The 26,485-nt window shown below is 52.2% G+C and overlaps 1 protein-coding gene across 1 annotated transcript; it reads left to right on the top strand.

Moving 5' to 3' along the window:
* Nucleotides 1-6,617: 6,617 nt before the first annotated feature.
* Nucleotides 6,618-18,404, top strand: TMEM132D (transmembrane protein 132D). The gene is made up of 4 exons (XM_055322831.1): nucleotides 6,618-6,808; nucleotides 8,781-9,057; nucleotides 11,758-11,949; nucleotides 15,052-18,404. Exons 1-4 carry the CDS (start codon nucleotides 6,645-6,647, stop codon nucleotides 16,231-16,233), a joined length of 1,815 nt encoding a protein of 604 aa, XP_055178806.1. The 5' UTR covers nucleotides 6,618-6,644; the 3' UTR covers nucleotides 16,234-18,404.
* The last annotated feature ends 8,081 nt before the right edge of the window (nucleotides 18,405-26,485 follow it).

The following is a 26,485-nucleotide window of genomic DNA, read 5'->3' as shown; positions in this document are numbered from 1 at the left end:
TCTCAGCTCTGCCACAGGAGTGTTGGCGACTGAGCTCCTTGGGCCCCTCGATTCCAAGCTGAGTTGTGCTGCTCCTCGGGGGACCCCAGCTGGCTGATGACGAAGATGGTGGCATGAGGCCCCGGCTCCTCTCCTGGGCAGCCGGCCTTGGCCCTGGGCCCCTCGGTGCAGCCAGCAGGGGTGCCATCACATCTGCACCTGACCAGAGAGCCCCTCACCTGCCCTGCGCCCCTTCCCACTCCCTTCACGGGTGCTGCTGCCTCATAGACCTCCTGTCTCGGGGTCTGCTCCCCAGAGACCTCCGTGGTCACACTATTGTGGTGTCAGAAGGGGGCCAAGACGGCCTGCATGCAAACCCCAGCACTTCCCAGCCTCGCAAACCTGAACTGGTCCCCCAATCACGTGGTACTTCGGTTTCCCGCTCTGCACAGTGGGCCTCGTCAGAGCCCCCACCATGCTGGATGGCTGTCCAGGATGAGACAGCCCCTGCGTGTAAGCCCTGGGAAGGGAGCCAGCAGACAGTCCTGGGCACCCGCTCTCCACCATGTGAAGCTCCCACTGGGCACCACGGGCCCCCTGCACTCAGACCGTCTCCTCCCTTGGTGGGAAAACAGGCTCTGGGAATCGGGTCGGGGGCTGCATCATTGGGTTCAGACCGCATAAGGAGATACCCCAGCCAGGGGCTTAAATAGCAGACTTTGCTTTTCCTACGATTCTAGGTCTGAAAATCCAAGGCCAGGGTGCTGGCAGGGCTGGCTTCTCCTGAGGCTGCTGTTCTTGGGGACGGCCGCCCCCTCCTTGTGTCCACACATGGTCTTCCCTCTGCATGCGAGCACCCCAGGGCCTCTGCGTGTCCTGCTCTCTCCCCCACTAAGGGCCATGTCTTCTCTTTATCAGCACTTTCTAGGCTCTGTCTGCAAATTCAGTCACATTCTGAGGTCCTGGGAGCCAGGGCTTCCACAGAGGGACATGGGGGGCTTGCAGGTGAGCCCCTAGCAGGGCCATCTATGCACAGTCAGCTCTTACTCCCCCTGCACACATAGCCTCGGCTCCTGCTCCCCCACGTGTTCACTGAAAACTTACTTGTCCTTTGGCAGGAGCCTGTCTACGTTTTATTAACAGACACCAATGAGGTAGGTTGCCTCCCGATAAATTGGCCTGGCGTGATAAGCCAGATAAAGCCAGCAGTCTTCTGAACAGTTAGCCAGTGTACCACGCCCCTCACGGCTATGGGATACGGTGCCTGTTTCTCATCTGGAACATGGGGCAATAGTACCTCCCCAACAGAATCATTTTGAGGATTACGTGGAATTGCATATTAGATGCTCAGCATAGGTTCCTTCTGTGTAATAAACACTCAGTAAAGATTAGACACTGCTTTTGTCGTTACCACTATTGTTAATGGTATGATTTTTGTGCAGGATAAAGACTAATCTCAAACAGGTGAAACCTGGCTTGGGAATTGAATGCAAATATTCCTGTCGGCTGTTTACTTTTGCCAAATCTGGGTGGAGGGGTAGAATTTTAACATCCTTACCTCTAGCTCTTTGGGGGAGAAAAAGGAAAGAAAAAAATAGAAGAACATAAATTTTACCATGAATGTTAGTGATAATTTAAGTAAGATTTAAATTCCTACAGCATTCAAGGAAAGAGGAATGGCATTAAATTCACGGAAGTGATGGACTGTGCATAGCAGAGTCAAAATTATTAACAATATCCTTACAATGGCACAGCTGGCTGGAAGCAGACTCTGAGAGAGGGTCGAGTCCCACCCAATCTTTCCCTCACACCGTTAGCACCATGCAGGGTCATTCGGAAGGAATGGCCAGGTCTTGTCTGCTCATCTGGACTGATCCGTGTGTCCATTCATCGGATGACAGTCAGGGAGATGGGGGCCTGAGGGCCAGATGGGCAAGTCCCGCCCATCTGGCTGTTGCGGAGACCACAGGATGCAGGCAGACCCAGGTGGGCTCTTGGGGAACCAGGCTGGTATCTTTCTATCTCAGGGTGGGCCCAGCCTTCAGTCAGGTTCCCTGGACCCAGCTGTGGGCTGGTGCCTTGTGCAAGAGGCTCAATGAGGAAAGCCCCAGAAGTAAGGCCTGTAATTGGGGCACAGAGCACAGACAGCCATGCCCAGGTGATGGGTTGGTCTCCCGTGGCCATTCTGACCACTCACCATGAGCTTGCGTCTTCAAACAACAGGAATGCTTTCCTCACAGTTCTGGAGGCCAGAAGTCTGCATGATGCCCCCTGGGGGGCTCCAGGGCAGAGTCTGCTCCTGCCTCTTGCAGGGGCTCGAGGCAGCCAGTGCTCGTGCACGTGTGGCCACATGTGGTCCCTGCTACATCGGCCTCATCTCCACAGGGCCTCCTCCTCCTCTGTCTGCCAAATCTCCCCCTATTTTTCCCTTACGAGGATACTGATTGCTTTTGCAGCCTGCCCCCAAATTCAGGATAATCTCATCTCCAAATCTTTAACTGAATTATGTCTTCCATGTGACTCTCCCTCTCCCTCTCTCTGGGGTATTTTTACACACTCCCCTTTTCTGCATCCCCTGGATGGGCTAGACCACATTTGGAAGCAAAAAGGGACCAGGAGAGCCAGCAAGGCGGTAGCCCCCTGACTCACAGCCCAAGCTGAGTCATAGACAGAGAAAGATCCCTGACACACCCAGGCTGAGGTCCCCTCAAAAATGGCAACAAGCAGGGCCCATTAGCACCGTGGTCCCCAAACTGTGCGATTATGAAAATCGGTACCCCCAGGTAGGTGCTGTGCCCCTGAACTATCCAGCGCATAGGCTCCGGACGCCCCCTTTCATTCACTGGCAAAGTCCTTCCTGGGTGGGATCTCGTTCTCTCTTCGGATCCCCTCCAATCTCCCCAGAGCCTTGTCCGAGGTGAAGAGTTCAAGGCCACAAGTCGCTCCTTCTAGAATTTCATTTCCTTCCTTTGCACCCCCTTTCCATCCTTATAAAGCCATAGTAGTAGGAAGTGTTGGGGGGTGGGGTCCCCTACATTGGGCATTATGGAAAGATGCTTATTTATAACCAAGTCCTCTGGCCCCGGGGTCAGACCCCAGTTACGTTCCTGGCTTATGTTGTGTTTTCAGGAATTAGGATCTTCCTAGCCACCCCCACTCCTCATTATTTCATCTGCCTTCATGTGTCTCATTCATCCCCCTCCCCCAATCCACAAAATCTGTTAATTTGGTGCACTTTTTCTCTATTAATTCAGTAATCAGAACATGTCTGTGCATGTTGCTGGGGTGGAAATAGCTTGGTCCACGTGAACTAACATAATCCAGGGGTATCAGCGACTTCAAATGAGACAGCTGTGCTTGCCACCGCTGTCACGTGCCACCTATCTCCACAGCTTTGTGGGGGTCTCTGCTCTCAAGGGTCCAGGCTGTGGGGCTCCGAGGCTGGAGTCACCACCACCAGCCCTGCCGGCACCATGGACAGGGAGCCCTAGGAGGTCCCTCCTGGGAAATTAAGTATTCCCACAAGGAGGTGACACATGGTACCTGCTCACAACTTATTATCAAGGTAGTCCCATCCCTGTCGAACAACGTGCACTAGGAGAGTCCCTCTGTGTGCCTAAACAGTGGCCAGACACTGCTGCTGAGCACTCCCACTCACGGCCTCCACGCAGACTCTGGCGTGTGCGGAAAACCAGAGAACTGTAGGGGCGGAGATTCACAGACCCTCCAGTCAGACAGTTTGTTTTTATTACCTGCCATAAACACTTGATGCATCCTTACACACACACACGTGCACACCTGCATGCACACGAACCTGCACGCCCACACGTGTACACAAAGCACACACATACATGCGCTCACATTTGTGTGTACCCTGCACACGTGTACACACATGCATATACACATGCGCACACACCCACACACGTGTGCACACTTGCACACATGGCACACCTCTACCTGAGTGCCCCGCCCCCAGCCCCAGTATTGCAGTTCCTGCCTCTGACCCCGCTGCCTCCACCTCTTGCTCCTAGGTGCATAGTTGTGAAGTCCTACCTTCCTTCATCTTTCACTCGTGTCTAGATCCTCCTTTTTCTTGCTACTTTGAGGAATAAACACTGAATTTCAAAAAAAAAAAAAAAGCAAAGCAAAACACAACATGAAGACTTAGCTCTACATTCACGATCGACCTCAGCACCTGCTCTGTCTTCCATGGGAGGCTCTTGGTGGCAGGTGTGCCTAAGATGCTCTCTCACCTCTTCCTCTTAGAACACCTGCTTCAGCAGGAGGACCAGAAAGGTACATTCATGAAACAGCCCCTGTCCCTGAAACAGGTCTTACACCTCGGCCTTCCTCCCTCCATCCCCTCCCTCCCCCTTCCCTCTCCCTCTTCCTTCCTCCTCCTCCGTCCCCTGTCCCCTCTGTCCCCTCCCTCCACCTTTATCCCCCCTCCCCCTTCCCCTCCTCCCCTTGTCCTCTCCCTCCCCCCTCTCCATTCCTTCCTTCCCCCTTCCCCTCCCCCCTCCTCCGCCTCCCTCCCTCTCTATTCCCCACTCAGCTTATCTGTGACAATTCAGCCTGAATTCTAAAGACTTGAAAAAGAAAAAGCCTGAGATAACAGGCCAGTGGCAGGAAGACCCGTGGCCAGACCACAATGGTGACAAAGCCGCCCGGGCCCTTCCATTTGTCCTTTCAACCAGATTTAAGCACTTTTGCTATTGGCAGATACTTAGGATGACCACCTCCTGTGACTCGTAAACGGGCCCATGTCCATGGTTCTCTACGGAGCTGTTGACCATCTTCAGACGCCGAAGCTCTTGGTGCCCCTTTGTGTGTTTGGTATCGCTGCTGCCTCGCCACAGATGTTTGAACAACCTGATAATTTCTGCTTTGCTTTCTTCACACCCCTCTGAGCACTGAAGGGAGGACCATTCCGGCAGGGATGGGGCAGCTGCAGGAGGAGGCAGCAGTGTGGACTGGCCGCAGGTCTGGGCTCTGCGTTTCCAGCTGTGCATCCCAGGGAAGCACTACCAAATGTCTCGGGGCCTCAGGCTGGCCATCTGTGAAACAAGGACAGAAACACCTGAGACCGCATGCATGGTGCTCAGCTGCCAGTCGGCACATGTGTTAGGTGCTCAGTAAATGTGGGTGCTCCCTCCACACTCACTTTGGGCTTCTGTCCACATGCGGGGGCTGCTGGAACACACCACTGCACACCTGGGATGTCACACAGCACCTTCTGGAGGGCAGGAGTCTGGAGGCAGTGCAGCAGTCTGGGCACCAGAGGTGAGCGGGCTGCGCTCCCTCCTGAGGTTCAAGGGGGAAGCATTTCCTTGCCTCTCCAGCTTCTGGAGGTGTCTCCGTCCTGTCCTGTGTCATCACAGTCAGCAGCGTGGCATTTTGCTCCCATGGCACGTGGCCTTCCTGTGCCGCAGCCACCAACCTCCTTCTGCTACCTTCCTGCTAAGGGCACTCAGATTACACTCAGAGCCCACCCAGATGACCCACGATAACATGCCCATCCCAATATACTTAACTGAACTAGGTCTGCTAAGTCCCTTTTGCCAAAAAAGGTAACACTGCCAGGTTCCAGGGGCTTAGGACCTGACTTCTTTGGGGCTACGAGTTAGCCCCGCACACTTACCCACTTCTTTAGAATGAGGAGAAATGCCCCTGGATTGCTAGAAAACCAGGACTGGAGGAAGGGGAGGCCCCTTCACTGAACTCGGCTCTTCTTTCAGACGCAGGCAGGAGGAACAGCATTGCACGGGGCGGTAGCTGAGACCTCGGACTGCAGAGCACCCCCCGCTACGTGCCCAGCTGGGCTCTGCCCCTGCCCCAGGGAGGGATGGCATGAGCTAACGTGCACCTGCACCTCCCTGTCTGGATTGTCGGGGACACAGAGCCTGGGACATGGGCTTACCTGGGGAGTGGCTCCATGAGGAAGAGAGAGGGAGTGGGGGGCAGGATAGGACACGTGAAGGAAGAGACACCAATGGGGGTAGCGACCCTGTTGGGCAGGTGGGGAGAAGTCCTTAGGGACTCAGTAAGGAACCATGAAGAGTATGCATCAGATCAGTCCCGATGACTGTGAAGGGATGTTCTCTGGGGGAAATCCATATGGGAGCAAGAGAACACAGGACCCACCGGTGCACAGGTGAGGGAAACCCAGCAGGGTGTTTCCAGTGAAACTGGCCTCAGCCAGACCACAGGAGGCACCTGGCGTGGTGGCCATGCACCCAGACTGTCCCTCCTCCAGGCAAACCAGGGGCTGGCGGGCCAAGAGGCACACGGGCAGCACACAGCTACCAGGTAGCTGAGGGCACTGCTCCTGGCACCCAAGGGATGGGCCACCTGGCAGAGGAGGAGCAGCAAAAGAGGTCGGCAGTGTGCCCACAGCGCCTGGGGGCTGTGTGCAGACTAGAAGAAGGGGTCCCAGGAGAAGCAGTCGGATGCCCACTGAATGTGCTGCAGCAGAGAGCAGTGGGCGGCATCCACTCCAGGGCTCATCCTCCCATAAAGGGCGAGGGCACTTTTCCTCGCCTCCTCCACCTTGTCTGCTGTTCCCGAGGTGATGGGATACAGTGAGAACTCACATGCTTCCCACCCCTCTCTCCTCCTCACAGGTGTCTGACAGATGTGACTATGTCTTTGTCAATGGGAAGGAAATGAAAGGCAAGGTGAACGTGGTGGTAAACTTCACCTACCAGCACCTGAGCAGCCCTCTGGAGATGACGGTGTGGGTTCCCCGGCTCCCGCTGCAGATTGAGGTCTCAGACACCGAGCTCAACCAGATCAAGGGCTGGAGGGTGCCCATCATCTCCAACAAAAGGTGGGTGTGCTAGTCACAACCCCCTCCCAGAGCCCCCAGTCAAATATGCTTCGCTAAAAATGGAACTTTGCAGAGTAGCTGATTTCAGGCATGGCTGGATCCAGGGATTCAAATGGCAGCCTAAGGACGGTGTCTGTCCCCACCTCTCAGGCTGCTTTGCTGTATGTTGGCTTCCTGCTCTACCAGGTTTTTCTCCTGCAGGTCCAGATTTGCGGAAAATGCATCCTCTCTTTCCCCTTGGTCCCAGCAGAAGTCCTGGAGTTAGGTTAGCCTCACATGGGCTATGTGCCCATTCCTGAAGCAGTCACGGTAGTGATGACATGCACTGACTGGCCAGGTTTCAGCCACCATCGCCTGGCTGGAGCCAGAGGAACTGGACGAGGTCAATCCCACCGGAACCAGAAGAAAGGGCTAATTGATCCTGGGAAGGCATGAACAACAGACGTCCAGTAGAGAGACCTGGGAGCAGAGTCTGGCTGGCCTGGGCACCCTTTCTGTGCCCCTGCCCAGAAGCTCTGAGATTCCATGGTCTTGGAGATGGAATTGGAGCCTGTCACCCATGGCCCTGGCCTTTTACTCTGGTGGTATCTGCTAGGGGGACAGGTCTCCTTTATCCACATGGGTCAGCAGGGACCAAGAGAGTAGCAAGAGGACAGGCTCTTTGTTCAGGGACTCTGTCACCCTAGAGAAATGCATGCTTGAGGACCCGCATGCTGGCCACGTGTAGAAAGTCGAAAATGAGCGTAGGCAATTAGAGAAGGGAGCACTCATGCTGTGTGCGCGCTCCGCAGGGGAAGAGAGCTGGCACTCCTCAGAGGGATACTCTCTACGTCCCTGCCCTTGGAGCTCCACCTGTCTGTCCTGTGGTCCTGGGAGAGGGGACAGCTTCAAGGATGCAGGGCCAGGAGGTGTTTTCTGCAGGGATCCTCCCCTTAGCCACTGGGGTTAGGAGAGGTTAGTGTGGCCGGGAGGACGCGCCAGGGGACTGGCTGAGTCTGATCGTGGCGCATCGCAGCGTCAGGGCTGTCTAGCTCAGGTCTGGCCACAGACCCGGGCTGTTGTTTGGATTCCATGATGTGCCAGAAAAAACGGACTGTACAGAAAGAGTCAGACACGAGGGGAGCAGCTAACATCGGTCCCCAGGCCAAAGCTTCCCGGTCCTTTCTGTGTTTACTGTCATGTTACCTTACCTTTAGTTCAACACTAACCCCCTGTGTGCTCGTTTATGGGGCGATAGCAGGCATCCACACAGCCCTGGCATATTCGTGCTGCACAACTCAATGCCTTGTCCCCAAACATAGTGCCTTAAAGAAGATGCATATGATCTCACAGTGCCTCCGCCTCAGGAACACAGCCTGGGTGTAGCCGGGTTTCTCACAGCTGTGGTCTGGGTGCCAACTGGAGCTCAGGGTGGGGAGGGCTCTGCATTCAAGCCCACGTGGTCATCGGCAGCCCTGGCTCCTCACAGGCTATGGAACGGAGGGTCCCGCTTCCTCATTGGCTGTTGTCCTGGCAGATGGTTAGTCCCATAGGATGATCACAACACGGCAGCTCCCTCCATCAGGGCAAGCAAGAGAAGACCAAGGAAAGAATACCAAGCAAGACAGATGTCATAGTCTTTTTAAAGCAGAATCCTAGAAGTGACCTCCCCTAACTTTGGCTGTAATCTTCCACTGGAGGAAGGTTACTAGGTGCAGCTCCCAGCCAAAGGGAGGAGATTCCACCGACTGCATTCCGGGAGGTGGGGCTCAATGGGGACACCTTGGAGCACTGCTGACCACACCAGCTCCTTCAGAGTGTCAGGACTCGTGTCGCACCTTTGGTCAGGTATTCAGGGTATCACCCGTGCACTGTCTGAGCCCCACCAGCTGGCTCACTGCCCACTCGCCTTTGCAGCCCCTGTCACACTCCACGCACAGCCCCTGCCACTGGCCCGAGTCAGAACTACTAACCAGAACTGACTCTTTGACAGGCCAGCTCGCGACAGCGAGGAAGAGGAGGACGACGACAGGAGGGGGGGTCGCGGCTGCACGCTCCAGTACCAGCATGCCATGGTGCGGGTCTTGACACAGTTTGTGGCCGAGGCGGCCGACCGCGGCGGACACCTGGCCCACCTGCTGGGCTCAGACTGGCAGGTGGACATCACGGAGCTAGTGAATGACTTCATGCAGGTAGAGGAGCCCCGGATTGCCAAGCTGCGAGGGGGACAAGTCCTGATTGGCCAGGAGCTTGGGATGACCACCATTCAGGTAAGCAACCCCCAGGGCAAGGACCCTGTCTCTGTATCCCTGCATCTTCTCTCCCAGATGAGAACTGTTTGTCATTCCTTAGGACATTTCTTTCTAGAGTGAATGAGATTGTCACCTAAATTACGTAAGTGGTGTCAGGATATGACAAGAGTCTTGAAATTGCTCACGTATTGTTTGCATTTGACAAACACTGGACGGCTTCTCTGGTTGGTTTATGTCTGAAAGCCCAGTATGCTGTCTGTCTCTACAGCATGGCAGGTGTTACCACCTTGGAGAGAAAGCTCCGGATGTGAGCTGGCCTCGTGGGGACCGTGGGCATGGCCAAGAGCTTCTCCCTGAGCCCCCTGCCCCACTGACCATCAGCATGTGTAACAGCGTTCCCTCCCACCGTGAGGCCATGCTGCCTCAAGTCCCACCCCAGGCCATGTGAAAACTAGGACATCTCAGAAGCAAGCTGAGGAAAGGAACAAAGTTGTTATGCTCTTCATCATCTTGGAAGCACCTGTTCCCCAGGAACAGATGGGAGAGGACAAGGGTGCAACATGGGGTTTTGGAAAAAACACTCCCCCAGACACTGTTCCAGGAGGTCCCCTGGGTTTAGTCATCTACCTCCTGTCTAAGAACAAATACGATTGCTCCATGGCTGCCCTGATCCTGCTACTAGCCTGACAGTGGGGTTTCTGACACTGCTGCATGTGAGAAGCCTCATCAGTGAAAGTTTGGATTACGCAAGATTTAAAGCATATCCATTCTGGAAAATCGGTTGGTATGTAAAAGACATCATTTTACTCGAGGAGGAAAATAAATGGATTTGAAGTGACCCGGGCTCACATGATCCGACGGTGTCTAAGACCAGAGAAGATGACAGTGAGCGAAGCAGGCTGGGTGTGAGCCAAAAGACGGCAACTCACTTGGGCCCCAGGTGCTGAGAACAGGATGGGGCCTGATGAGGAGTGTGGGGAGGACGGAGCTGCCAGTCACACCCCAGAGCTGCCGAAGAAAATGCAAATCTAGCACAGCCAGATGTTGCAACTTTTCCAGGAAAGCAAGAAATCTCTTTGTTTTGTTTTGTTGTTTTTTGAAGATTTTCTTTATTTATTCGTGAAAGACACTGGACAGAGAGAGGCAGAGACATAGACAGAGGGAGAAGCAGGTTCCCTGTGGGGAGCCCGATGCGTAACTCGATCCCAGGACCCTGGAATCACACCCTGAGCCAAAGGCAGATAGATACTCAACTGCTGACCTACCCCGGTGTCCCTTAAGAAATCTCTTTGCATGAAATCCTCTCATTTTTTAAAGCGTGGCCATGAATTCTATTTTAAAGTTTTATTTATGTCAAACAAAACATATCTGTGCCCTAGACGAGAGCTCAAAAACCTCCACGATTGACTTTTCATTGAAAGATCTAAACCGGTGGATAGACTGAAGGGATTTAGATCTTTGGTTTAAATCTCCAGGTGTCAGTATTGGAACTAGTCAGAGACTGGAACCAGTGTGGCATTAACCACTCCCCTAAGCAGTAGCATAAGGGCCAGAAGAATAATAGCCCAAGTCAGGGCTTGCGGTGGTGGACGTAGGCCAGCTTCCCACGTGTTCAACGCGGACCCTGTCCTGGTGGGGCAGCAAGTCCTGAGACCTTTTCTTTATTCCCACTCAGTCCTCCTGGGTTATAAATCCATTTGTCCACTTTCTTCTGGGGACTCATATCATGCTCACTGCCATTCAAATTGCCCCAACCAGACTTAGAGACCGAAACTGGTTTTTGGGTAGAAATGTGGAGCTTGATAAACGAATTTAAGGGACCTTGGGGAAACTGCCATCTTGACATTTGTCTTCATGATTATCAGCACCACCTCGCAGGGGGAAGTATGTAGGGAAAGCAGGTTGAAGAACCTGGAAGCCGTGCCACCCAGGGTTACGTCCACGGGGAGCAAAGCTAACTCTTCAAACCTGAGTGCGGGGTGAGCAGGACAAGCGGCTCCACAAAAGCAAGATTTCCTCTGCAGGATCTAAGTGGAGAATAAGCTTCATTTCCTCTGGATGCCATAGGTGTCCACGGGAGAAATGAGACTCTGGGATGTCAGCACCCACAGCAGAGACTCACAGCTCTGTTTCTGGGGATGTCAGCTGGTCTCCCAAAAGCTCAGTGTTTCCCAAGGTATGGAATGTGAGCTGTGACACACGAGATGACGCAGGTGACACACAGACACAGTCTCCCCCTCATATGTCAGAGAGAAACATACAAATATGTAGCTAGCACATCAAAGTCATTTCTCCTTGATGCTGTGAAATTTCTTAAATCAATTATTTAAGTAAAATGATTTTAAATAAAATATGCACTAGATAACAGAAAAATGGCAGTGCAGTACAAGAATCATAAACCTAGCACTCAGTGAATGGCAATGTTAACTCCTCCTCTGAAGGACCATGGTGGTGCCCAGTGGGTAGTGAGGTTTGTCCGTAGAGTGGGGTGAGGCACCAGGTCCCCCCATCTGCTGCCAGACACCACCTTTCTGTTACTTTAAAAATACATTATATTTTCACAAGAGAGATATGCCCTTTGGAAGAAGACTTCAATGGAAAAGACCCATTCTGTTCATTCTGGCTCATTCGTCTGTCTCCGTGAGCATCATTTATGCCATTGGAGGAAATTCTGGGACCACAGAAAGTTTTTCTTTACATGTTGGTTCTGCCTTTCAGATCCTGTCACCTCTGTCAGATGCCATCTTGGCAGAAAAGACCATCACCGTGCTAGATGAGAAGGTGACCATCACAGACCTTGGGGTCCAGCTGGTGACAGGGCTGTCACTCTCCCTACAGCTCAGCCCAGGGAGCAACAAAGCCATCTTTGCTACTGCAGTGGCTCAGGAGCTTCTGCAAAGACCCAGACAGGTACAGGGGCAGGGCTGGGGTCACACACCAGGTGGGACACCGATCAGGTGGGTCACACACCAGGTGGGTCACACATCAGAGGAGGTCATGCACCATGTGAGTGAGACATCCGGAAGAATCCCAAAGTCGGGCCAGATCACATGTTAGGTAGAGTGATTCATCGAGCAGGTCCTACACTGAGTGAGTCATATATCACTCAAGGTCACATTGTGGAGTGTGGTCACACGATAGATCAGGCTACCTATCTGGTGGAGTCACCAACTGGGGAATTCCATAGAACAGTGGGATCTCATGTCATGGGTTTCTCAGCCTGAAGAGGGGTTTGAGGGGCAGGTGACTGTCTGGCTCATGCTTCCTAGCTCTCCTAAGCAGAGCTACAAGGAAAAAAATGTTTGCCCAGGGTAAAAGATTATAGGGTGCCAGGAGATTAGGGGCTGGGCGGGGACCCCACTCCCCATTAACCACAATGCCAAGTGCGTTCAGGTAGTCGCTTGGACTGCCTCCCTCTCTTCTGCTGCCCACACTGCCCCGGATGTGGCTGCCTTCACTCAGTGGTGAAACAGAGGGGATGCCAGGAGGTGCCCACAGCTGGCTGCTCGGTCCCCACGAGGCAAATGGGGTAGCGGGTCTGGGGAGATGGGAGATCGGAGGAGCTGCTCTCAGCAGATTTGCAGTTAGCTCAGGGTGGGAGTAGGGGCCCTGTGGTGATGTCCATCAGCATCTCCTTTCTCTGTATTTGAGACCAGTGTCTGCTGACAGTGTGCTATGTGGATGTCAAGTGTCTTTTTGTGTGTCGACATGATGCTTTCCAACAGGCGCTGGAAACAGGACATTTGCAAATGTTATAGGTCCTTCTCCCTCATTAGAGGTGGGTAAGCTTTATTTTATGGAGGGAGTATGGAAGCTTTGGTGAAGCTTGCTGAGCAACAAGACAGTGGTCTCAGCTGCTGATTCTCTCTGTGGCTTGTGAAGCGGGACTGTCCCCTGGTGGGGGTGCTGGAGAGCCTCCAGGACATGTGGGGAGTTCCTGGCAGCCTCCATTCTGGGTGGGAAGCCTTCCTGGCAGCTGTACCCCCAGCACCTCCACCCCCAGCACTGCTGAGGCTGTGACCGCGCTCCAAGTTGAGCCAGACTTGTCCTCTTATCCCAGCCTGTACTTGTCACTCAGTGCTCATCAGGGCTTAGCTAATCCTTCTGTCCCTTCACTATGGTTGTTGTGTGCCGGGGCTTGGATTATAAAACCCTTGAATGTAGATGATTCCAGTAACAGATATGAATTCTTGCCAAAGACAAACGTCCTTTTTCTCAGGGCAGAATGCCAGCCAGGATGCAAGGCACAGATAACAAAGGAGAAATAACTGGGGGCTGCTTTCTCTCTTCATGGGGTGATAAAAATCAGGCAACCGCCTGTCAGGAGTTAAGGAAGCAATAAGACACAGTGAGAATGAGGCCAAAGAGCGAATCCATTTCCAACATGCAGAGCTGAACACACTACCCTGTGGTCTGCCCCATACTTGGTTTGGATGGCCCTTAGTCCACGCATGCACTTGGCTCTGACACTTAGGTTTTGGGAAATCCAATGGCATTTGAGTTTCCTGCTCCAATTTCATGGCAGATTGGAAGAACCCGGTTGAATCAGTGTCACGCCCAGGGGCCCTTGCGCTGTGTCTTGGCAGCATTCTGCAGTCAGTGGCTGGTCTAAGCCAATACCTAACAATAGCAGGATTTAGTGGCTGAGCTGCAAGAGGAGCAGAAGCCACCCATCACACTGGAGGGGTTCTTCCTACTTCCAGAGACCAAACAGCTCCGGAGGAAACCTGGCTTCACTCATGGTCCCCTGGGGGGTTCTTTGGTTGCAAGAAAGAGAAATCCACTCAAGCAAGCTCGAAAAACGAGGGGTTTATTACCAGGGTTTCACAGACCCCAGCTGCAGGAACTCAGAGGAGGTGGGGTATCCACATGCCCGCACTCCCTCCCCTGTGGCTTTGTTTTGGTGTATTTTTTCCTTTCCCTGTGATAAATGCTGGGCCCAGACATTTGCTTACTCTGGTTGCCCCCCCCCCCAGGCTTACCTGAGCCTCCACTTGTCTTCCCACAGCTAAGTCTTCACTTCCATCTGTCTTATTTCAAATTTGAGAGAGAGAAAGAGATAGCCACTGGCTCGGAGCTGCTGAGATGAACAGCTCTGATGGCCACTTTGTCCCTGGTCCAATCCACCATGGCATTGTGGCTGGGTGTGTGGGGTCATGTGCCTCTCCAGGCTATTCATTCTTTTGGGCTCTGGGTAGAGCAGGTTCTCCAAGATCTAGGGAAGAGAGGAAGCAATGGGGTCACCAGTTCACTGTCAAGCACAGTGACATCTTCCCTGAAATTAAAGGCTCGCATTAAGTCAGAGATTAACTCCTCTGTTATGGTTTGCCTGGTCTGACTCGTCCCAAGGAAAGTTGATCTAAAGCACCAAGAGATTGAAATGTGTACAGACCTTGGCCAAAAATAATGTAATAAGTATTTTCCATTTAAATGTGTAACACTTGGGACACCTGGGTGGCTCAGTGGTTAAGCATCTGCCTTCGGCTCAGGGCGTGATTTCGGGGTCCTGGGATCGAGTCCCACGTCGGGCTCCCTGCATAGAGCCTGCTTCTCCCTCTGCCTGTGTCTCTGCCTCTCTCTGTGTCTCTCATGAATAAATAAATAAAATATTTTTTTAAAAAAAATAAGTGACACTCATAAGTGATCTCACTAACCAGGAACAAACATCCTTTGACATGTGATTTATGGTTACGCAGAAGTAGATCTTGCACCACCTAAAGACTCCATCTTTCTTTCAACTGTTCAGGGATGAAAAGTAGATCTGATTATGGAGCGTTTGGTATGGGCCCTGCTTTGCTGTCATGTCAATGCCGTGTTGTGTTCTTTTGGTTTTGCATCTTCATGAGCATCGGTTCTCTTCCATGACCCTCGTGCATGTGGTCTCTTATTTCTGCACTGCTTTAAAGTGTTTGTTCTTGTTGCATCATCTTTGCCACTGAATGCCTACTTTACAAAGACTTGGTGTTCTGTGAACTCTGGGGCCCGTGCTCATTGACTTATTTTATTTGACAGGAAGCAGCCATCAGTTGCTGGGTCCAGTTCAGTGATGGCTCCATCACCCCCTTGGATATCTACGATGGGAAAGACTTCTCCCTGGTGACCACATCCCTGGATGAGAAAGTGGTCTCCATCCACCAAGACCCCAAATTCAAGTGGCCTGTAATCGCTGCTGAAACAGAAGGGCAGGGTGCTCTGGTGAAAGTTGAGATGATCATTAGCGAATCGTGCCAGAAATCCAAGCGGAAGAGTGTGCTGGCTGTGGGAACAGCCAATGTCAAAGTTAAGTTCGGCCAAAATGATGCTAACCCCAACGCCAGTGACAGCAGATACACTGGGTCAGGAGTTCACCTAGAAGATAATGTCGGTGACAGAAGAGCCAAAAAACCCTCTCAAGAATGGGGGAGTCAGGGGGGACAGTCCTATGGCAGTTCTTCCATGGGGCTCGTGGAAGGAAGAGGATCTACAACAGAGAAGTCAACGTTCCAGAGAAAGAACAGCCAGGGAAGCCTCTTAATTGATGACAGCCATCTGCAGACCATCCCCATCGACCTCACCAGCTTCCCCACCCAGGGGGACCTGCCCAGAGACAATGGGGAGATGGACGAGAATGGCCTCACCCAGGCATCCAAAGGGCTGAGTGACCTGGAGATCGGCATGTACGCTCTGCTGGGGGTCTTCTGTCTGGCCATTATGGTCTTCCTCATCAACTGCGTGGCCTTTGCGTTGAAGTACAGGCGCAAACAGGTTCCCTTCGAGGAGCAAGAAGGTATGAGTCACTCCCACGACTGGGTTGGGTTGAGCCACCGGTCGGAACTGCTGGAGATCCACACGAACTTTGCGTCCTCCCAGGATGAGCAGATCACTGCCATTGACAGGGGCATGGATTTTGAAGAGAGTAAGTATCTCCTCAGCACAAACTCCCAGCAGAGCATCAATGGGCAGCTGTTCAAATGCTCGGGACCCCCAGTTGCTGATGGGAAGGATCAGAAAAGTGAGCCCCCAGCGTCCCCTACCTCGAAACGGAAAAGAGTAAAATTCACCACGTTCACCACCATCCCCTCGGATGAAGGATGTCCCACTGTGAACTCCATATCGACCAGTGGTGAGGATGTGAGCTGGGTCTGCCAGGACCTGGACCCTGAGGAGAGCAGACAGCCACACAGCTACATGGAAAGGTTACATGAGGATGTGTAGCCGGACACTTGCAGACGCTGGTTCTCACTCACCTCTCAGCCTTTAATTTGGGGATGTGTGGCAAGGGTGCCCCCGGGAAAGAGCGAAGTGACAGGACCACATAAGATCGCCCCGATATCAGGAGCGCCCTGCTAGACAACACCTATCCCTTGTCAGGATTGATGCACACGTTCTGGCATCCAGTGTCTTGGCCGGTGTTACGAGGCGGATTGTGCACCGCAAGATTTTTAAAACTTGGAAGAAAAAATGAGTTCTGAATCACTGAGCTTCTGAGAGGTTCCAGGAGAGAACAGCCCCCTCTGTCCGCCCCTCGCTTTCTCTCTTTAATCAAAGCCCTGTGGATGTTGTGGAATCCACGTGGGTCCAGAATTCACTATCCGCAGACTGCAGAAGAACTCCAAGACTCAGGGGCCTCGATGGGAGTGGATGGATGGGAGGCAGTGAGTGATGTGAGCCGAGGCACACATCCCATCGCGAGTGGGACCAGGGGCAGCGTCCTGAGTGTGGGCAGCTCCCAGCGGGTGTCACGGCGGGATGTCATCTTCCCTAGACCCAGGCACTGCGGCTGCTGACAGGCATTGAAGGGGAGCACATGGGCAAGTAGGCCACAAATCTTTTTGTAACTAGATAATCCAGAACAAACGAACAAACCCTCTGGGCAATGCGGGGCATTTCTTTCTTTATAAACGAGGGATATCGGGCACAGGATGTCAATCCTGTTCAAAGAACCAGGCTTTGGGGGGCAAGATCGCTGTGTTTGAATCTGTACTCCGCTGCCCTGCCAGCTTTCTAAAAGCTGCCGCTCACCCGTAGGCACTGGGTGCCTTTCCAGCACCCACCCTCTCCCCGTGGCCTGTGCATCAGTTCCAGGTGACATTCTGCAGTGGGCCCACCAGGCAAACATCACTCGTGTCCTTTCCTTGAAGAGGCGGATCTTAGAGGAGAAGTGGTTGTCACGGCGAATTCAACACCAAGGGACACTGGTCCCTCTGCTCCTCTGGAAGGACCGGAGAGCCGTTTTGTGACGGCCCTGTGGACGGCCACACCAGGTCTCCGTCCACACTGGGTCCCCCCAGACCCAGCTGCAGAGATTAACATGGGTGTCGGTGTGGTGTGCGGGGTGCTGGGGAGCTGGGGTGAGCTGGGGCCCGCCGTGCTGCAGGTGGGCCTCAGGAGGTCCATCCATACCCCTGTGCAGGCTTGGACAGATGGAGGGACAGAGGTGCCCACCCTTGGAGAGAGAGGGAGGCCCTGCCTGTCCTGAGAGCTTTAATGTGGTTGTTTGAAATCAGAGTGATTTTGAATGTGTCCCAAACTCCCTGCACAGGTATGGAGCTGGTAAGAAGGCAGGTGTGGGGAGGGAGGAGCGGGTTCCTGTCCCGGCTCCAGCTCCCACCAAGGCGGGAGGAGCAGGAGGTCCCAGGCAAGGAGGGCCAGACCCAGAGAGCACAGCAGGGGGAGCACAGCGAGGCCGGCTCTCTCCCAGTCCTTGCCCTCTGTCACTTTGTCTTTCTGCTCCCTGATGCTCTTCTCTGCTTTCTCTCCTTCTCTCTGTGTCTCTGTCTCTCCCTGACCCTACTTCTCTGCTTCCTCTGTGTCTCTCCCTCCCCCTTCTCATTTCCTTCTTCTTCTCCCCTTCCTCCTTCCTCACACCCCCTCTCTAATGAATATAATTGAATTCCCCTTAGATCACGGGTGTCACTTCCACCAGCTCAGCCTTCCCACCTTAGCACCCCCTAAATGAGGTGCTCCCCATTTGCTCTTCCACTGGGATTCCAGCAGCCCTGAGCCACCTGCTCCCGTCCCCGAGTCTACTCACCTTGTCTGGTTGGGCGATGACACTGTCAGCCCTTCTCCATGACTCTCCTTTGCTTTCGGTCGACCTCCTGATATTTCTTTCCCTTCGTACCTGCGTGATGTCCAATTTCATGTGGCAGCTGCTGCCCACTCTCACATCCACCCCCCTGCAGAATGTACTGTAGATCGTAAGAATGTAATATATGTTTATACACTTACTGACTGTAAATATAAAGTTTGCATTCAGCGGCTTTATGGCTGTCCTTTGTTTTTCTACACACTGAAACCTTCCGAGGGGCTGGCGCCCGATTGCAGATGGCTCTCCAAATGCTGTGGCTTTTGGTAAATGAAAATGCAGATTTAAGGATCCCAGCACAATCCAATTACACTCTTACATGGTGTAATGTTACTCTCTGCATCAAGACAATGTTGACACATGATGACAAAGTGCATTGTGTACTATCTGTCCTTCAAGACCTGAAAGGATTCTCAAATAAATCACATGTGCAATTCCCTGCTAAAAGCCTGCTGACTGATGGTGGTGAGTGAGAACCATGTCAGGCAAGCGTATATCCCAGCTCCCTCTGGGCTGCAGCGAGCAAAATTGCTGTCCTTCCTTTGGATCTCACACATATATTCAGATGTCAGCTTCCTGAGGTATGCCCACGGTGGCTCTGGGCTGAATGAAAAAGGCTGATTTTTAGATTCCTCCAATGGCCAAATGCAGCCTGAGACCATTCCACAGAAAGAGAAGTTGCATGAAATCCTTGGATCCATGCAACAGTATCAAATGATGGATCACTTACTTATTCACCTGGTATTTACTGAGCACCTACTATGTGCTTAGACCTGTTGCAGGCCCTGGAGATGGTGCAGTAAATGTGACATAACTGCTCTTGAGAATGTTACAGCTAACCAGGCAAGGGATGACATCAAAATAAATTTCAGATCCATCATAAATTATAGAAAGGATGATAAAACACATTACAGGATAGACGAAAACTGAGTCAATATTGAACTATTTTCTTTTGAAAACAGACACTTTGGTAAAATGAGGCTTACAACTCCACTTGGCCCTCATTGGAAACAGTGGATTTGCTATTGCCACCTCCGGACAGGACACCCTGATTGTCTCCCTGACTGACTTGCCATCTTTGCTACCACTTTCCCTAGAATAGAGAAGAAAGTCCTTCCTGGTCACATCTCTACCCAAAAGTGCAAAAAGGAAAATATAGGCAGAGGGACGTTGTGTGTTCCCAAGACAATTAGGGAAAAGTCTATTGCTGTTCGAAAGAGAGAACAGCCCTGTGTGTCTCCCATGAAAACACAGACCGTTGTTGTCTCACACACACGACTTCACACAGCCTGTACCGCCGTCTCTGTGCTCGGAACTCAAGAAAGAAGAAGCGATCTGAAAGTCTTGACAAAATGCTTTTCCAACAGAGTGCCTTTTGAATGTGAATAAAGTGCAGCTGTCCTGCTTTCCCCCACACCCGCCTGCATCCTTGTTTCTGCTCCCATGGGGCCCCTGGAGCCAGTGAGCTCCCCACCTGCTGACCGAGACCCCCAGGGCAGCAGGAGCCGTGCCCTTCGTGTTGGTCGTGGCTGGCCAACTGTCTGTCGTCAGGTGAGTTGGGGCGCCAGGGCCGCCTCCACGCTTCCCCAGACGTGGGGCTGTGAAAACAGAAATTTCCTGTCTTACAGTCTGGAGGCTAGAAGTCCCAGGGTCAGCCGGCAGCAGGGCCGGCTCCTTCTGAGGCCGTGGGGGAGACTATTCCAGGCCCCTCTCCAGCTCCTGCTGATTTGCTGGCCGTCGTTGGCGCTCCTTGGCTTGTAGATGCTTCACCCCCACACTGCCCTCATGTTCACATGGCATTTCCACACGCTGTGTGTGCATCTGTGTCTGAATTCATCCTTTTATCAGGACACCAGGTGTATCGGAGTGGCGTACAAATTGCATCTGCAAGGATCTCGTTTCCAAATAAAGTCCCACCTACTACTGAAGATTAGGACTGCAACACAAGAATTTGGGGGAACACATTTCAACCTATAATGCCCATCTCTGGCCCAAGGTCTGGGCAGCTCCACTTGTAAGCAGATTGAGGGCAGCTGACTACAACACAGGCCAACCCAGCATTGGGCAGGGGCCCACCATGAACCCGTCCACAAAAGTCTTTACATACCCTTTGTCCACACCCACTTTACAAGCGGGGCTGTGCCAGGACACCCTGAGAGTGCCAGGGAGCATGTATCTGTTTCCTCTGGGAAGGTTCAGAACTGTGAATGACCTTGTTTGTCACTTCCCAGGTATGGTCATAATCTCCTCTCCAGGGGACCCCCCCAGCCATTGTAGCAGCAGCCAGCGGGGCTCTGGTAGGATGGGGGTGACCGGGAGTGCACCCCAGGGCAGACTGTGTCCCCAAGTCCAGCGATCATGGATGATTTGGATTTGCCCTGGGGGTGACTAAGGGGTGATGGAGAAATGGGTAGTGGGAAGAGGATGCTGTGGCCAGAGGTCTAATGGAAGTCTGCCTTGGAGCAGTAGAACTCCTGTCTGAACCAATAGTCCCTCCTCTCAAAGTCCTGCCCTACACCTGCCCTACATGTGGCCCTACACCTGCCCTATACCTGGCCCTACACCTGCCCTACATCTGGCCCTATACCTGCCATACCCCTGCACCAAATCTGGCCTTACACCTGCCCTATATCTGGCCCCAATTGATGTGTTTATGAGGGAAAAAACACAAATATGTGTGTCATACATGTGTGAGTAGGAGAAGGAAAAGGCCAGAACTACATGAATTTGGGGAGATGTGTTCATTTCCCTGGGGCTGCCATAACAACTGTCCATAGACTGGGAGACTTAAAACAATAGGAACTGCCCCACAGTCCTGGCCGCCAGATGCCCCATATCTGAGTGTGTTGGCAGAGTTGGATCCCCCTGAGGGCTATAATCGAGTCTGCCATGCATGCCTCTGCCCTAGGTTCTGGTGGTCCTGGCAATGGCCTGTCACCACACCGCCTTCTGTCTGCGTCCCTGGGTCCAAATAGTCCTGCTCCTACAGGGACATAAGTCACTGGATTAGGATCCGCCCTGTTCTAGTTTGACCACGTCGTAACTCACTTCCATCTGCAGAGACCCTTTCCTAATCAAGTCATATTCACAGGTTCTGAGGGCCAGGACTGCAGTATAACTTGGGGGTTCGGGGATATGATTCTACCCTATTCCAAGGACGAAGCAGTCCCCTCAGATGGGAAGAAGACCTGTCTTGATGTCGGATTTAGTGAGAATCTTTTCATTGCAAATGATATTTTTTAAAAAATTTTTAACTGGGCTTCAGAAAGGAAAAACAATAGAAACACAGAATTTAGTCTTCTGAAGGCTGCACAAGCAGAGGTGCGTCCTACTCCCAGAGTGGTTGATCTGGGGGGTCCTGTGTTACCTGCACCATGTCCAAGCTCTGTGCTTACCTGTTTGACTTCATTCTCAGGCAGAGCTCTTCCACACAAGGGCTTCCAGAAGCTCCAGCCACGTTAGTTTCCCAGCTAAGAATCTGAGTAAAGACAGAAGCCGTCCCCTCATCTTCAGAAAAAGGCCCTCAACTGACCCCTGAAGGCCTGTTTGCATCACAAGCTGAAGTGAAATCAAATCTGTCGCCTGCAAGCACAGAGGGCCCAGGCCTTGCTCACGGGTATCTCCTTCCAGGCCTGGAAGCTGGGAAGGGAGTAAGCCCCCATCTACACCACATGGGCTCAGAACAGAGAGGGGACGGTGTCCAAGAGGAAAATCAAAAGACTTTTGCCATAAGAATAGTTCTGGTCCTGCCATGCAGTTGACGCAGTTGACGTGCTCCTGTTTCCTTGCTTTTTCCAGCACCCCCCATGCTGGAGCCATAAATACGGGACTCCAGAAAATCGTGGGCCAGGCTGTGGAGGGGAGACCAAGCCTTTTTCAGAGATAACCTACGTGAAGAGTACAGTGGAGCCCCGCCACTCTGGCTGGGTCCCCCTGAGGGTCCCATGGGCCACATGCTCTGTGTCACTGCCTCTTTCTCGATCGGCCAGACTTTGGATTTCTTGTGGCTGCTTTTCTCTGATGTTCAGTCAAGTCTGATCCTCCAGTTATGCTAACGGACTCAAAGCACCGTGGTTTGGTTCATAACTTTAAAAGCTCCTGCCTTGTTCTACGTTGCTCCCCCCGCATTCAGAGTATTTCATGGCTTTTAAATGAATCTATGAAGTAGACAGTTGATGTTTGTTAAATGAAAATTAATAGAGTGACCTTTTTAAAACATAAATCATGTCACTCCCAGCTTAAAACCCTCCAATGATGCCTATACGTCCTCCAGTGGAGTCCAGAGTCCAGACCAAGGCCCACAGGCACCCAGTGACGTGGTGCCACCCATAACCCCATCCTCATCCCACCCCTGTCCTGCTCTCCCACTAAGTCCCAGACTCATTGGTCTCCTTTGGTCTTTTCCCCTCATAAAACAGGCTCATGTGCACCTTGGAACCTCTAACTGTGTAAGCTCTCCTCATCATTCAGCCCCCAGCTCCTACGTCCCTTCCCTTGGCCTGCTCTGATGACCTTAAAGCAGCTTCACCCTCCTCTTCCTTCCCCACCCAACCCTCTCCCTTTCTATCCTTCATGGTTCTCAGGGCACTCTGGAGCTGTGCTTTCTAAGTATGTTCTCTCTTGCTTGTTGTGTGCCTTACCTTATAGAATATACTTCAAAAGAGCAAGGATCTCATCCAACCTGCTCTCTGCTATATACCCCATGACTGGAGCCATGCCTAGCAAGTCAGCAGCCAATAAGCAAGCATTTTTGGGTGGATGGATGGGGGGATGGGGGATAGATTGATGGGGAGATGAGGAGGATGGATGGATGAATGGATGGATGGATGGATGGATAAATGAGTGGGAGGATGGAGAGATGAAGGGATGGATGGAAGGGTGAGAGGCTAGATGGATGGGGGTGGTTGATGGGATGGATGGAGGGAGGGAAGGAAAAATGGGTAGATGGGTGGGTGGATGAGGAAGATGGATGGATGGATGGATGGATGGATGGATGGATGGATGGATGGATAGGTGAACAGATGGACAGATTATTTTATGTTTGGATGGATGGATGGGAAAACAGATGGACAATGAATGGTTTACAGAACAGAGGTGATCAAGGCATCATCTAATAAATTAATTTGGTCACGTGGTGGGAACCAGGAAACTGAACTGTTGCCAGGGGAATTTTTAAAAGGCATCTATCTAACTGCTGCACCATATGGATGTGACACCAACCTCTTCCTCTGGGCCAAATAGGCGAGTCCAGATTTGGTCACTTTACAGGAGGGAAAAGTAAGTCAGAAGCAATACCTGCCCTCAGGAGACACACAGATGATAATACCTGCCCTTGTCTCTTTCTTAAGACCTTTGCTGGTTTACTTTGATTTTCTGAGCTTCTGCATGCAGAGTGCAGTATGAATTAAGTGTCCCTCTTCTTCCCAGATTAATCTCAGGGTTGTGCCAGTCATGCTGTACACACGAGTGTCTGCAAAGTCTGCTGACGAGTAGAACTTCCCCGGCTCTCTCCTGCTCTCCTGCCTCCATGGACAGGAAGGGGCTCCCTTCCTCTTTAGCACCCCCTCCCTGTACTGGAAGTTTTTGGGCACGTGGGAGTTGGGGCAGTCCAAGCCTGCCTTGTGGTGCACTTGGAACCCTGTGACTGACGGCGACAGGGACTGTGCACAGTAACAACAGTGACAAGGACTGTGCACAGTAACATCCCAATGGGGGCTATGAGGAGTGATTTGGAGTTCTCCACGCTTGGCCCCTACCCCGTGGTGGCAGGAGGAGTATAGCCTGCAGAGCACCCCACCCTCACATGCCCCTCTTGACATGAGATAGATCCGTGTTCCTTACAACACTGCTCTTGTGCTTTATTTATTACTGTAGCAGCAACCTGATTGATACAGCCCGTTAAATAGAATATATTCATTAGATGCTACTTAGTTCGCTGAGTGGCTGGCTTCCTGAGAACAGACCTTCGTGCTGAGGTGAGAACGTGGGGGTGTGGGGAAGCAATGGGATTCCTCCCCCCCTGCCCCGTCAGGTGCCCCCGGGGACCTGGCCTGGAAAAGCAGAACAGACGCAACACCCAGACAGTGGGGCCTCTTCTTGATTCTGGGACCAGCTTAAGGAAAACACGGGGGACCCCTTGCCTGCCGCCGTGAACTAATTAGCTGGCCCAGGACTGTGTCTGCTTTGTTCCGTCCCCCAACACTTGCCCCAGAGGCCTCTGTGCCGCCTGGCTCTCCCGGCCGCACTGCTGGCGCCTTCGCCGTGTGCCCTCGGAGGACTCGGGGCTGCAGGTGTCGGGGCTCAGGCCTACCTCGCTGTGCCCACCCGCCCGGCAGCCGCAGGGAGGGGAGGGGACGGGGCTCTCCTGCCCCTTCCCAGCGGGGGGCGGGACCAACTACCGGCTCTGACCACAGCGCGGCCTCAGCTGCTGGGACCAAAGCTCACAATGAAGATGAGATCCTGTGCGTGTTGGCCATGTCTAGGTCTTCCTTGGTGAGATTTCTCTTCGTGTCTTTTGCCCATTTCATGATTGGATTGTTTGTTTCTTTGCTGTTGAGTTTAATAAGTTCTTAATAGATCTTGGAAACTAGCCCTTTATCTGATACGTCATTTGCAAATATCTTCTCCCATTCTGTAGGTTGTCTTTGAGTTTTGTTGACTGTATCCTTTGCTGTGCAAAAGCTTCTTATCTGGATGAAGTCCCAATAGTTCATTTTTGCTTTTGTTTCTCTTGCCTTCGTGGATGTATCTTGCAAGAAGTTGCTGTGGCCGAGTTCTAGAAGGGTGTTGCCTGTGTTCTCCTCTAGGATTTTGATGGAATCTTGTCTCACATTTAGATCTTTCATCCATTTTGAGGCACTTAATGGGATGAGCACTGGGTGTTATTCTATATGTTGGCAAATTGAACACCAATAAAAAATAAATTTATTATTTAAAAAAAAAGAAGATGAGATCCTTGTTTTTCTTTTAGCCCCTCCCCTTTTCCCATGATCTTAGGAAAATGTAAACCCAAGAAAATCTATCAAGTCACACAGTGAAGCTAAATATCCCACTGATACTTCAAAATGTTCATTTCCGGGCAGCCCCCGTGGCTCAGAGGTTTAGCACTGCCTTCAGCCCAGGGTGTGATCCTAGAGTCGTGGGATCGAGTCCCGCGTTGGGCTCCCTGCATGGAGCCTGCCTCTCCCTCTGCCTGTGTTTCTGTCTCTCTCTCTCTCTCTCTCTCATGAATAAATAAATTTCATAAATAAATAAATAAACAAACAAAATGTTCACTTCCCCCAAAGATTCCACCCATTTCCGTTATCTGGGGTGATCGTGGACTCCATCTGTCCTCGAGGGGTGTGCTCCTTATTTCCTCCCTCTCACCTTCCCATCCTTCCTGTGTGCTGGCACCACTGTCGCCGCACATGAGAGTGGCCTCGCTGTTCTGTGTGGATCACCACATTCCCAAGGGGCACTTTGCCAACCATGACTGTCACCTATAATTCACTGTGGAGAGGAGAGGCACCGGACCTGGAGGGACCCCTGAGGCAGAGCCCAGCCACCTATAAGCAAGAAGACTTTCCAAATTGCATTTCTCCCCCCATGGATAAATAAACAAAATCTAAATCCTTCCCATTTTAAAAAGCCTCAAGGAATATGCAAAACTCAGTGTTCTCCTTAAGGTATTTGAAAATAATTGTGGTAGAGAGAGAGAGAGAAAGAGAGAGAGAGAGAGAACAGGTTAAATAATGAACCTGTGGCCCGGAGAATCCCCCACTGGAGTTTCAGTGAATGCAGGGCTGTCTCCTCCTCGGAAACACCGCAGCCAGACCACTCTGTGGGCTGCTTACTAGGGCAGGATTCATCTTCTGGATGATCCCATCTGGAAGAACTGGGTCAGGTTGCTTTAAGAAGTCCACATTCCCTGGGGCATGTGGGTGGCTCAGTGGTTGAACATCTGCGTTTGGCTCAGGTCATGATCCCAGGGTCCTGGGATCAAGTCCTGCATCAGGCCCCCCACAGTGAGCCTGCTTCTCCCTCTGCCTAGGAGGGAACACCAAGACTAGGTATTCCTACAGTAGGAGTAGCCACTGCCCAAACTAATAATGTGTGTTCATGATTCACTGCTGTACAGCAATCTCCCCAAAACTTAGCAGCTTCCAACAATGTGTATTACTCATCACACTTTCTGAGGGCCAGACATCTGGGCATGGCTCACTGGGGGGTTGTGGCTCAGGTCTCTTGTGAGGTTGCCACCAGATCCTAGCTGGGGTTGGATGATGCACTTCAGGGCAGCTCACCCACTTGTCTGAAAAGTTAATGCTTGCTTGAGATTATTGAACATTCAGCTCTGTTCAAGTTTGCTTGAGTAACCTTACACATGGCAGCCATCTT

The sequence above is a fragment of the Nyctereutes procyonoides genome, unplaced genomic scaffold (assembly GCF_905146905.1).
Source record: "Nyctereutes procyonoides isolate TBG_1078 unplaced genomic scaffold, NYPRO_anot_genome, whole genome shotgun sequence".
Taxonomy (NCBI): Eukaryota; Metazoa; Chordata; class Mammalia; order Carnivora; family Canidae; genus Nyctereutes; species Nyctereutes procyonoides.
This window is presented reverse-complemented; position numbering and strand designations above follow the sequence as displayed.

Excerpts from the sequence above, each read along its gene's own strand:
- TMEM132D (XM_055322831.1), top strand. The coding sequence starts at position 6,645 with ATGAAAGGCAAGGTGAACGTGGTGGTAAACTTCACCTACCAGCACCTG. Across the intron at positions 6,809-8,780 it reads CCCATCATCTCCAACAAAAG|GCCAGCTCGCGACAGCGAGG; the intron begins GTGGGTGTGCTA and ends ACTCTTTGACAG. Across the intron at positions 9,058-11,757 it reads TTGGGATGACCACCATTCAG|ATCCTGTCACCTCTGTCAGA; the intron begins GTAAGCAACCCC and ends TCTGCCTTTCAG.